General features: G+C 32.2%; 1 protein-coding gene across 2 annotated transcripts in view; it reads right to left on the bottom strand.

Annotated features, from left to right (window-relative positions):
* Window positions 1-9756, bottom strand: part of Fas3 (Fasciclin 3) — a 50302-nt gene extending 40546 nt beyond the window's left edge. For both annotated transcript variants that reach the window (XM_074183589.1, XM_074183590.1), the window contains exons 1-4: window positions 9514-9756; window positions 5732-5882; window positions 5166-5300; window positions 4914-5111 (exon numbers count right to left, since the gene is read on the bottom strand). In XM_074183589.1, the coding sequence (XP_074039690.1) occupies window positions 4914-5111; window positions 5166-5300; window positions 5732-5882; window positions 9514-9741 (712 nt within the window). In that variant the 5' untranslated portion in view covers window positions 9742-9756. The remainder of the gene's footprint in view (window positions 1-4913; window positions 5112-5165; window positions 5301-5731; window positions 5883-9513) is intronic.
* Window positions 9757-13510: the final 3754 nt, after the last annotated feature.

Raw genomic sequence — 13510 nt, 5'->3', positions numbered from 1 at the left:
GTGTTGAGAGAAACAATTGAACGAGCTGAAATGTGTCTTGAACAAGGAGGGATGCACTTTGAAAATTTACTATAGTGGAATTTTCAAGAACTTAGGATATTGCAAAAAATCTAAGTGCATCGCTGAAATTATTAGTTAAATTTGTTGATCCAATCGCAAATAAATTAGTAACGTTAGATTCGTCAAAAAATCCTTTTTTCGGAAATTGCTTTTTAAAAAATGGTCGCCATTTGAAAAATAATAGTTAGACACGAAAATGTTATTTTGTAAACTTGTCTCATTCATATTCAACACACTAGTCACTAAAACTCCGCTATTGCAATTTTCTGATATCACCTGAGGTCCATAGATTAGTTTACGTCCGATCATGGCCACCTAGATGCAATTTTAAAAGTGACTCTGAAAAAATCAAGTAGGCTGAAAAACTTCCTGAAATGTCAGTTTCTGATCCAGAATTGTCTCAGAAATCCAAAAATGTTACAATATACAGGGTGTTCCATTTAAAAATTCAGAACCGGAGCCATTTCCGCTGAAACCGGAAGTGACCGGAAAGTGAAAAATATGTGAAAACATTCCTCTCCACATACCATTCAACTATACCAAATCTCATTTCAATTCTCCTGATAGTCTAGAAATTATGACTTGTCTAATAGATTCGTTGACACCCGGTATACAGACCAAGGTTACTTTCATATATTTAAACAATCGTCATAAAATATTCCGAGTCTATGGAACCTATCTCGATTTTCAGAAAAAATTCTTCTTTCAATGAAACACTTTCAACAGTAATCAATTTCTGAATCATCCAAATGGACAACTTGTGTTTTGACCCAATGAGTACGGTGAGTGTACATTTTTCTTCCAATTTGTATCTGCAATAGACTGATTGAAAAAATCGACTATTTTTTCTTCATAAATATATCGAAAATATTGTTGGAAATGCTAAAAAAAAAATCCTGTCAAAGCCAAAGCCCTCAATATTAATATTAAAATATCCCGCTTGGTAAATTTCATAATTTTTTGATAAACCGACATGTTTCGGAGTTATTTAACTTTAAAATATAATTTATAATAATTTCTCCTTTTTTCCAATTTTTTGACGAAAAGTTCATCAAAAAATTCTCAAATGTTTTAAATTTTTTATATTCTAAATTCGAAATATATATTATGAAATTATAAAATCAAATGAATAAAAGATAAAAATAATTTTCAATTGAAAAAAAAATTATAGTTATTGAAAAAAGAATATACGGGTAGTATTAGAAAGTTGACAGTTAAATAAAAGAATCTGTGAAATCAAAAAAATTCAGAATATAAAAATGTTGGGAAATTTGCGAAATTTGACAAATTTTTTTGGTAAACTTGATAGTTTCGTCAAAAAACTGTGAAAAAATGAGAAAATATTATAAATTAAAATATGTTTAAAATATGTTTTTTCCGTTAACCAGCTATCGCACCCCTATGAACGACAACCCTCAGAAGTCGAAACTTGTGCGAGCTAAGGACCAACGATGTCTTACATTTTAACGTGTGATTCCTAACACGGGTTGGACGATAGTAAGGGAAAATCGAGCGTTCAGCCTGGGGCTTGAACCATCGGTGATTGACTAAGTTAATAAAGCACCCACGTCGAACCGCCCGGCTACCGACCGAAGTTGGATAACTTCGAATCGCGTCAATTTAAAATTATAAGAGAGCATTTTTGTATAGCGTTCAATTTTATACAAGAAAATGATTTGGTCTAGCCTTTTTGATGAACCATAAAAGAGTTATCGAATTCTGAACTCAAGCTTTTCCATGTTATTCATACGAGAAATTTAAATTTACCAGGCGGGATATCCTAATATTAATATTGAGGGCTGTGACTATCACATGATTTTCTTCATCAATTTCAACAACATTTTCGATATTTGATCCGTGTATGATCTTTAAATCTTTGTTAGAAGTTTCTTTCTTCTTTTCGTTAAAAGTTTCCCACGTTTCTTTAATAAAGATCTGGAAGAAGAGAGTTGAAGTTTTTTTCTAGTGCGTACTCACTTTTGAAGACACCCTGCTAATAATATGAGCCTCCCAGCTTAGTTCACGGCTCATTTTGTTTTGATAGTAACATGTCAAATGACTTTATTTAGTTCTCCATTCCCATGTATTTAGGCAATCTACAGTTTTTCAAATTACTTCGTAAATTATCATTTTAATAATTATAGGAACTACTTTGCATTCCTATTAATGTCAGGAAATAAGCCCAACATGAAAGACTCATAAATCAAACATGATTCTGAAATATAAACAGATACCGCTTTTTAAACTTAGCCATTAATTCCATAGGCTTGGATTTCTTCATCCAGGTTTCGAAGTAGTTTTATTGACGATGTAAGTAAAATATTTCTTCAAGAGTTTCATCAAATTTAGTGATTCTCCTTAGCAATTATTGACACTCTTTTTTATTATTGATTGTATATTTATTTGAACGAACACTTCCTTTTTCTTTTTTACTCCGTAAAATGTATGTTGTCCAGTCATTATTCAGTAATAGACAAGATTCTTAGAATATCTTTATATAGTAAAAATTTAGAGTTAGTAGTTTTTCGGTAGAATTACTTTTTATGTTTATATGCATCGGTGTTATATTTGATTCCTTAGTTTGGAATGAGAAGCTGGAATCAGGAAAATATTGCCCTTTTCTAAAATCGAAACGACTGAAGTAAATAAATTTTGGCCACCATGCAGTAGTAGATTGATGCCAATCTTGAAAGATTGGTTACTCAATCTGGAATTCTGAGTATTCAGTTTTTGAACAAAAGTTTTCAGATTTTGTATGTTTTTAATAGTTTTTCATGGTTTTTTCCCTGACACTATCTGGAACTTCATAAACAAATAACCAAATAAATCATTTTCCCTATGATCCTCATTACCTTCACCATTTCCAACTCTCTTTGTTTTACGTTTCCAATGTTTTACCGAAGTGAAGTCACTTTTAAAAACTCTTTTTTTTCAGTGACAATTGTTGGATTACTAGATATGCTTCTTCCATCTGTTGAGTTTATAATTCCATCAACCTTACTTTGAGTTTGAATTTTCATAATTTTAGCGGCAGTCTTATTCATTATTACACTTGGTCCACCTTGTATATTGGAATCCCGATTTGTAAGTTTTTGTTGAACATAGATCAGTCGTTTGTTTTTTGTAGTCGTACCGTTTCTACCTTCTGTACCGTTGTTGAGTTGAATGGAGTCAGTTTCCATACATTTGTAGTCATTGATTTTTTAGGTAGAAATATATTTGATTCGTACTCTAGATTTTTGCTTTCTTTCTGAAAATATTACGTTCCTATATTCAATCATTTGTCTTATTGGTTTGTTTTCTTTTTCTACATAAAATGTTTCAGGTGCAGGTACGTTCACATTTTCATCATATTCATATTTGCATTCGGGATGTTTCTGCTCATTAGATGCATGCTGTTTCTTTCAGAAACAGCATGCATGCATGCATGCATAAAAAACAATCTCAAAGGTCGCAGTCAGATTATAAAAACAACTAAATCTACAAAAAGTGTTGAAATAAATACTGGTGTACCACAGCGATCGGTTCTCGGGCCCATTTTGTTCTTATTGTATATTAACGATTTCGTGAGCATATTGTACATATATGGTGGACTGAAATTTGACACTCACATCAGAAAGATGAAAAGCAAAATTTGCACCGGTTGTTATGCAGTGAGAGTTATTGCTGGAGAACTGGAGTTTATACTACGAAAACAACATATCACGCTTTGGTAGAGTCTCACTTAAGGTACGAGATACGGTATACCTTTTTGGGGTGTGTGTAGTCTTAATTTGCTGGAGTCTGTATTTGTATTACAGAAGAGAACTACACGATACTTGATTATTTGTGTAAAGCTAAACCTCGTGACTCATGAAGGCAATTGTTTGGAGATAAAAATTTTTGACGGTTGTAGCTCTTTTCATTCTGGAGATGGTGTGGTTTATTAAAAACGGCTGGTGAAACTTGAGGTTACCACCTATCACTATACAACTCGTCAGAGCATACAAAACAATTTGAAATTACCTATCCCTTGCAACTCTCTGATCAATTACTCCTTATTTCACAATGGTGTGATAACTAAAAGAGACAAATATTGATATCAATCAATACAGATAAATAATTAAAGGAATTTGGAGTAGTAAGTAGATCCTGATACAGTTTGAGCATTGTTTGCTGTTTTTTATACCTTAGTTTAGTGTATACATTATATTTTTATATTCATAGGACATTTATGTATTTATTTTATATTTATTTACTAGCTTTGTCAACAAGATTTTTTCTTCAGATAATAAAGTATATAATGAAATTTAACCCCGATTGCTAACATTCTGATTTATCCGAATGAAAATTTGAAATTTCTTGCAAAAGTACAAATGTCACTCCATTCATTAAATACTCTCTCACGAATTTTCATTTTGTGTTCTGAAAATTTAGTACTACAGTTCTTTTATTCTCACTATGAAAGGAATAGTTTCTTCAAGCAAGACTGATTTTACTGATCGACAACTTTCAATGGTCCTGCTTGAGAAGTCTAGTGTATAGCAGCAAACTGACTTCAGCAAGTTTTTGGATTTTCATATCAGTTCCATTCAATTTTTGTGAAGATAATTATTAGTCACTGACTGACAAAAGATCATACACGGGAGGTTAGAAATTTTATTTTTCGTTGTGGTAACTATAAAAGTTTATGCTAGGAATCTACTTTCTGACTGGTAACTACATTTCGGGGAGTTTCAGCTTTTCTGCAGATGCAGTTGCCTATTGATTGACATTTTGAATTTAAGAAAAAATGCAGAAGGTCAGGAATTCTTTTCATTTTGTTGTGAATAACTATATAGGTTTATGCTGAAAATAAACCACAAATCACTTACATTTCACATCTAATTGTCTCTTGGTTTCTTGACGACCGCCTGGATAAGCCGGATGGAAAGCAACACATTTAAGGGATCGACCATTATCTGTGGGTTGAAGAACTTTGGTCAGGTTCTGCAGCTTAGACTGTAAATTTTCCTTAGCCATTTCTACCACCGTTGGCATTTTCAAGATACTCTCGTTTATTGGTTCATCATCTAAAACGGAACAATTTGAATACGGAACAATTTTGAATGTATCACATAATATACCTAAAAACCAGCTGATATTTGCTACAGGTCGACCATCTCTAACAATACAAGATGCTTCTAGGACGTCGTTGACTTTATATACTCTCAATGAATCAGTTCCCCTGCTTATATCCAGTTCGGGAGTTTTTGGCGCTTCTGTAAATAACAAATTTATTATTACTGATTCAATAAAAACGTATACTAAAATTACACAATCATTACATATTTGATAATGTTATAATCACTAATATTTTATGAACTTTATTATCTGTGAACTTTATTATCTGTGTGTACGAAATTATCAAAAATTTCCGGTTTCATTCTGATATTTAGAGAAGAAAAAAGGGGAGAATACCATTGAATTTAAGTTTAACTTTTATTTCACATTGTACTTATTCATAATATCTGTAAACAGCCGCCCGCAACACAAAGTCTTATTTCAACAAGTTTTTGTCTTGTCGACATCGAAACAGTTGCAGTTTTGTTGTGGTTTTGTCCGAACAAAAATTAAACTTCAATAACGTTGTACCATTCATACAAGGGTTTCAGACACCAAAAAATTTATAAATAAATCACTTTTTACTTACTTGCAACAATAAGCTGCATGATCCCTACAGATTCCGTGGGCTCGCTAGGGATTCCAAGTGTACACTTGACGTTTCCATTATCTCTGTCGTCTACTCTCTGGATCGTAAATCCACATTGACCTGCATCCAACCCTTCTCCATAATAAGCAATCTGAAAAATAAGTAGAGCTACTGCAGGAACTATTCGCAATGGCAGTCATATGTCGGTAGTCATAGGAAGAGTAAAACCAAATTAAACTTTTGTTGGAAACACGAAGCGTTAGAAAATCAAATCATATTCCATATATAGCTCGGCTCGATTGGCATATCGGCCGATTCCCCAATTGGCCGGCCGTCCGGCCGATTGGGGAATCTGAAAAGTACGGAAGCATAGAAACGACACTATTTTTAAATTCAATTTGTCTTTAAATTCAGACTTTGAACAAGGAATTCCGACTTCAAATTCGAAATTCCGATTTTGAACTCGGAAATCCTAAATTGAATTTTAAACTTGAAATTCCGACTTTTGGCTCTGAATTCCAACTTCAAACTCAAAATTCCGGGTTTGATCAGCTTGGAATTCTAACTTTGAACTCGGAATTCCGACTCAAACTTAAAATTCTTACTGTAAACTCGGAATTATGATTTAAAACACTAGTTCAACCTCTAAATTCCGAATTTGGAGTGGAATTAACGTGAGATCAATATGAACTCGATTAGTTAGGGGATGGGTTGTGAAAAACGTCATAATTTCGAATGTAAACTCGGAATTCTGATTTTGAACTTGAAATTCTGACTTGAAACTCTGAATTATGATGTCAAACTCTGAATAACAAATTCAAACTTGAAATTCCGAGTTCAACCTTGAAATTTCGAGAATCAATTCAGAATAACGTGATATTAATATGAATTTGATAGGATTAGGTTAAGTGATTAGGTTGGGATACGTTTGAAAAAATGAGGTCATAATTTCTAATTCTAAACTCGGAATTTATATTTAAGAACCGGAATCTGTAATTAAGAGTCGGAATTCAGATTTCAAATCAGTAATTCCTACTTCAAATTCAAAACTCCGATTTGAAATCTGAATTCCGACTTTGAACTTGGAATTCCGATTATGAATTAGGAATTCCGGTTCTGAAATAAAAATTCAGAGTTTGAAATAGAAAGTATGACCTTATTTTTTCAAACCCATACCAACCTAATCACCTAACCTAATCCTAGCAAATTCATATTGATCTCAGGTTATTTCAACTTCAAACTCGGAAATTTGAGGTTAAACTAGGAGTTTCAAGTTCAAAATTGGTATGCCGAGTTTAAATTCATGATTCCTAGTTTTCAGTTAGAATTTCAAGTAAGAAATCAGAATTCCAAGTTTATTTCAAAATTATGACGTTATTCTTTATAACCCATCCCCACCTAATCACTTTAACTGATCGAATTCATATTGATCTTACGTTATTCCGACTTCAAACTCAGAATTTCAAAGTTAATCTAAGAATTTCGAGTTCAAAGTTAGTATTGAGAATTTGAAATCATAATTCTGAGTTCAAAGTCGAAATTCCGAGTTTGAATGATAAATTATGACGTAATGTTTCATGATTTCGAGTTTAAAGTTCATATTCCGAGTTCAGAATCGTAAGTTCAAAGTTAAAATTTAAAATTAGTCGGAATTCAGAGTTTGAAGTAAGAATTCCTAGTTGTTCAAAGTCGGAATTTTGAGTTTAAAGAAGGAATTTAAAATTTAAAGTCGTAACTTCGAGTTTAAAACCAGAATTCCGAATTTAAATTCATAATTCCTAGTTTTTAGTCAGAATTTCAAGTTAGAAATCAGAATTCCAAGTTTATATTCGAATTTATGACGTTATTCTTTATAACCCATATCCCTCTATCAACTCAACTGCTCGAATTCATATTATTCTCACATTATTCCGACTTCAAACTCGGAATTTCGAGGTTAAACTAAGAATTTCTAGTTCAAAATTGGTATGCCGAGTTTGAAATCATAATTCCGAGTTTTGAGTTATTTTTGATAATCCATTCCCACCTAACCACTTTAACAGATCGAATTCATATTGTTCTCACGTTATTCCGACTTCAAACTGGGAATTTCGACGTTAAACTAAGAATTTTGAGTTCAAAGTTAGTTTCGAAAGTTTGAAATCATAATTCTGAGTTTAAAGTCGAAATTCCGAATTTGAATACTAAATTATAACATAATTTTTTATAATTGAATTGAAGTTGCCGATACTTGACGAAAATCCATATTAAAACTAATTAATACAGTTTATTGTAAGATTTTCACTATAAATTTATACTGAAAATCATACAATGAACTGTATTAATTAGTTGTATTTTTTTATAACTTATCCGAACCTAATCTGATCGAATTCATATTGATCTCACGTTATTCTGACTTCAATTTAGGAATTTAGAGGTGAAATTCGAAATTTCGAGTTCAAAGTTCATATTCCGAGTTCAGAATCGTGAGTCAAAATTTAAAATTGGAAGTCGGAATTCAGAATTTGAAGTAAGAATTCACAGTTTTTCAAAGTCAGAATTTTGAGTTGAAAGAAGGAATTCCAAATTTAATGTCAGAACTTTGAGTTCAAAGCCAGAATTCCGAGTTCGAATTCAAAATTTCGAGTTGTGTTTCAAGTCAGCATTTCAAGTTTGAGTCGAAATTCCGAGTTTTTAGTTAGAATTTTGAGTTCAAATTTCAAGTTTGAATTCAAAATTTCCAGTTGAGTTCAAAGTCAGCATTTCAAATTTGAGTCGGAGTCCCGAGTTTGAATTTAGAACTTCGAGTTTGAGTTTCGCCCTGATGATGTATGCCATTATTTCTCGGGAGTGAAGAATGAACATACATAGATTGAATAATTTCAACCAACTTTTGTTATGTAAAGTATTTTATAAATATCAATACTTTTCGAGTGATTCGCGGTTGGAAGTGCCCATTTTTTTAACCCATAAACTATTCAAAAAAGTAAGTATTTCATAGAAAACCATTCCTAGATAAAAATGTAGCTTTTAAAAAAAACAAAAAAAAAAGGTTAGTTTGCGGTGACAGTAGACCCAATATAAACTGAATAATAGCTTGTTAAAGGTCGGTTCTAAATATGTAGTTGAAATATAACATGTGTTGTATACACGAGAAAATATCTCAAATTTATAGTTATAAAAATATATTCTCATATTATATCAAGCCTCTGCGAATCGATCGTAAATTTTATGGGTATAACATTTCCAAATAGTTTTGACAAACGTTCGAGACGAATAAAACAAAACGAATGTTGAAATTGATACCAAAAGGCATACCCGAAATGAAATATAACCATTATAGGATATTCACATTAAGAAGAGAATGACGTCATTTTTGGTAATTTTGTATACCCGACATAACACCGTTAAAATTCCCAATAAAATGCGTTCAATAGCAATGAAACTAGTAAAATTTAATTTTGTAAGTTGCTCAACTGATAGTCACATTTCAGACACTGCCGAATCGGAAAAATTAAAAAATATATAAAATTAAACGAATTTAAATAAAATATTTTCTTTTTCATTACTTATTATGAAAAAATAGGTGAAGTGTCACTCCAATTGTATTTCAACTAAGTAAGTAAGTAAGTAAGGTTAATAGCAATAAAACAAATCAACAGTACAAAAAAATTTGAAAGTTCGAAATAGTGCACATGTTGACAACTTATCATTTCTGACGTCATTCTCTTCTTAACGTGAATATCCTATATTAAGGAATTTGGTGAAATATTCCTAAAGATATTCACGAGTATATGACGTACCTCACTACTTGGAGATGCCTGTTTATTCAAATTGAAGTTTCTTGACCCTGGGAGTTCTATCCTGCAGTACTGTAGCGGGACACTAACCCGACACAAGAAAGTAGCATTTTGGCCAGGAAGTACCAACAACTCTTTTCTCTGGATATCTACCTGCGCTGCTAACAACTCTGAAATATAAAAAACAGAAGATATAATAACAAAGAAACGAAATGGAGCAGTTTTTATCATATGAAATATTTATGATAATCACAATGTAATTTCTCAATTGAAATGTATATGGAGGCTTTCGTTGTTGTAGGGATTATTCAACACTGAGTGACTGCCAAATGAAGTCCTATTATTAGACTCCATGCATTACCGTGAATAGAAAGGAACATACAAGTCAGGATTTTTTTACAATAAACCTATTAGTGTGATGAAGTATCATTGCTTGGAGGAAAAAAATTTAAATTGGTTTCGTGCCAACGAGATCGACATCTGTGGCCATTAAACTATGTTAACACCTCCCAAGCTATCTAGGAGTCAACATGATTATCGTAGACCCGAAGTAGAGTCAACTCGAAAATCTACCTAACCTCAACTAGGAAAATTCTCCCAAGAAAAATATTTTGTCGAATTTGAGTCAGGCACACTACCAATAAAGCCACTTCAGCGAAGTGAGGTTTCATTAATACACATTGGATGCTTTCTTTTGAATATTGATCAGTTGAATGTAACATGTTTTGTTAATGAATCGGGTTCCATCATGAATAGATTTCTTTTACCTGTGGAACCATAGTTTTCCGATCAGTAGATTATGAACGTTGATTACCAAACTCTTTCAGAATAAAATGGTTCAGCTGATTGCAACATTCTTATTTGTGGTAAAGTGACTTTCAAAGATGGACTTTGTAATAGGGGAGCCCAAGCGGGGATTTCGGGATTTACTGAAACGCGGCAGATTAATATACAGGGGGATACCCGGTTGAGTACCTCCACCAAATATGAACCCCATACATAAGGCCGCCCGTGAAGGATAGAGGATCAGATTAGTAAAAAAAAATTGATCATCAGAAATTCTCGAGAACGTCAGATTAAGGTAGGGTGAGTTAATTACATGCTAAAAAGTGTATATTCCAGTAATCTGACAATTTGAGAGTGACGCAAAGAAAGGGGAGGGCAGCAAAGTTGTAAAAAAACGTCATCTCGACATTCTCGAGCGTAGCTAATTTTTTTTATTTTGAAGAAAATAATTCAAGGATATTGAAAAATATATAATCTGACGACTTCCGCAAGCCGAAATAGCAAAAATTCGTCGAGAAACTTTAATGGGTGCAGCTGCGTGATGCCTATATTTCCCTCTCCGCGTTTCTATTTCTTTTTCACTTTTTCTCTATCTATTACTCTCTCACTTTGTCCCCGGTCTGAATTCTGTTGCCATGACGCCATCACAGCTGATCACAGAGACTCGTGATGAAGATGAAGATGATGATTAATTAATCAATTAATTGTTGGATGTAGCCCTTACTACGTGGTAGGAAATCATAATGAAGAAAAGAGAAATAAAACTTTCTATGTTTTTCACCACTTTTATTCGTTACTAACACTTTCTATGTTTTTTACCACTTTTATTTGTAACGTTACTGCAGTTTCGTCCTATAAGGACATTTTCAAACTTATATATTGTATAAGTAACTGCAGTAACGTTAGTTACAAATAAAAGTGGTACAAAACATAGAAAGTTTCGTCCTATAAGGACATTTTCAAACTTATATATTGTATAAGTAACTACAGCAACGTTAGTTACAAATAAAAGTGGTAAAAAACATAGAAAGTTTCATTTCTCTTTTTTTCATTAATTAATCAATTGATTATAAAAAATTAATTTTTTTGAGCATTTTTTTATTATTTTTTTATAAATACAAGTATTCTACTAAAAAACATAAACTCACTCATTTGCATGCTATTTCCTGAGCTTTTCAAATAATTAAGTTCAATGATTTAAAAAAAAAAACAAAAATATTGTTTTTGTCAGATTAAGCGAATTCCTCTAGCACTGCACTATCATTTAATAGGCATATCGATAATGTTGTAACCTCCTCCTATCGTTTGTACGGATTAATTGCACGTAACAGTAGTGATTTCACAGAAACTTCGACCTTAAAAACTTCATTTTATGCTTTCATAAGATCAAAGTTAGAATACGCGTCAGTTGTGTGGAGCACCTTTCATCAATATCACATTGATAGAATAGAAGCAATTCAACGACGATTTTTAAAACTGCTAAGCCTAAAAACCGATGGCATTTATCCTCCAATAGGAACAACCCACTCTGAATTGCTACAAAAAAATAATTTTGCAGTCTCGAAAAAAGGCGTGAATATTATAGTGCTGCACTAACCTATAAAATAATCAGAAGTATAGTTGACTGCCCAACATTACTGGAAAAGTTTAGTATTTGCATTTCTAGAATCTGTTCCAGACACCCGAGTACTTTCTATATAAAAACATCTCGCACAAATGTTCTGGAGAATTCTCCAATCCATACCATGTGTAAAGTGACAAATTCTGTTAGCGATAATTTAGATATATTTAGTTGCAAATTGTCAAATATAAAATCCCACTTCCTAAAATAATTTTTTTGTCACCTACAATAAATATAAAATGTGTAGTCTTTATAGTCACTTGTTTGTATTGTTTGTAGTGTTTGTAGACTTTACAGTCACTTGTTTGTGATGTATTTATTATACTCTGTTATTTCCTGCTCTGTAATTGGGCTATGTCCATGCAACAGTATGTTTTTACATATTTAAAAATCTATAGCCGCCTTCTCCACCGATGAAAAGGTATATATTATATAACATTTTCTTCTTCTTATCATCTAAGCTTTGCAACGTAATATGTCTCAATGACACTCGAGTGAATCCCTATTTTGCATCATGGGCTCCCCTGCTATAAGCTTGTCGCTCACTAGTGACTTAACAATAGCTGTAAAAAATATATTATTAATTAGTTTTTAGCCATGAGACATTGAAACAATAAAAAATAAAAAATAATTTTGAAATGTATTTTTAATAAAATTATAATTTTCAATTGTTAATAAAAAAATAGAAAATAACAAGTTTTTTATTTTGGCAACGGTAATCTATTTTTTGCCTATTGAGGATAACTTCACCAAAGGAAAAAAATGACAAGGTTTCAGTTTAATAATTATAGGGATTTTTATATTAACTTTCAATTCAGAAAAAGTTATTAATAAACAAATTTATAATTAACATTAAAATTGGGATAAAAATCTTTTGACTGCGGATTATTGTTTATTGATGTATACCAACATTACATGAATTTTTTCATTCCTTAATATTTACATTTAATATGTTTAAATAATTTTTTTTGTTTTTATGTCAGAGTGACGAAAGGCGCGCGGAAGCCAGACTACCCGCTTTTGGCTCTATTTTCAGGGCTCTGTAAAAATTATAAATAATCGAGATACAGTTTCGGGAGTCGGGACTTTTTTTACGCAAATTCATTGATCTTTTGAAATCTTTTTTCAAATTTCCAAAATTTTGAAAATTTTCCGAGATATTAAGAAAAAACTAAAGACCCATTTTTTTTCACTAAATTGTTTATAACTTTTGTAATTTTTATCGGCGCGTTTTCGGACCTCTCCTTAAACTTTCTAGGCAAAAATACGAATCGAATGACCTTGGTCGTAATTTTTGGACAGGGCTGAAAAATGTCACCAAAAAGAGCTAAATCGAGTACATGTGAACCAGACTAACAGCACGTTCCGTTATTTGCTGCTATGACATGCTATGACGCACTGGCCAAGTGACCGCGTTGCCGGCCAGCGCTTGACAGTGTCAACTTGTCCAAATATGCCCGGGAAGTTTCTGTCTCTCTGCTTTGCTATTCCAACAGTTGACAGCACAGTGTCAGACGGTACCTATGAAAATGGAGAGGAATAATTGAGTTGCTTGTTAAGTCAGGCTCTAGAATATCTAGAAGTTCTGAAAAT

The sequence above is a fragment of the Leptinotarsa decemlineata genome, unplaced genomic scaffold, assembly GCF_025532065.1.
Source record: "Leptinotarsa decemlineata unplaced genomic scaffold, Ldec_3_MD MMD2_tig00026340_RagTag_RagTag, whole genome shotgun sequence".
NCBI classification, from domain to species: domain Eukaryota; kingdom Metazoa; phylum Arthropoda; class Insecta; order Coleoptera; family Chrysomelidae; genus Leptinotarsa; species Leptinotarsa decemlineata.
The sequence above is the reverse complement of the archived record's forward strand: the minus strand, read 5'-3'. Positions and strand labels throughout refer to the sequence as shown.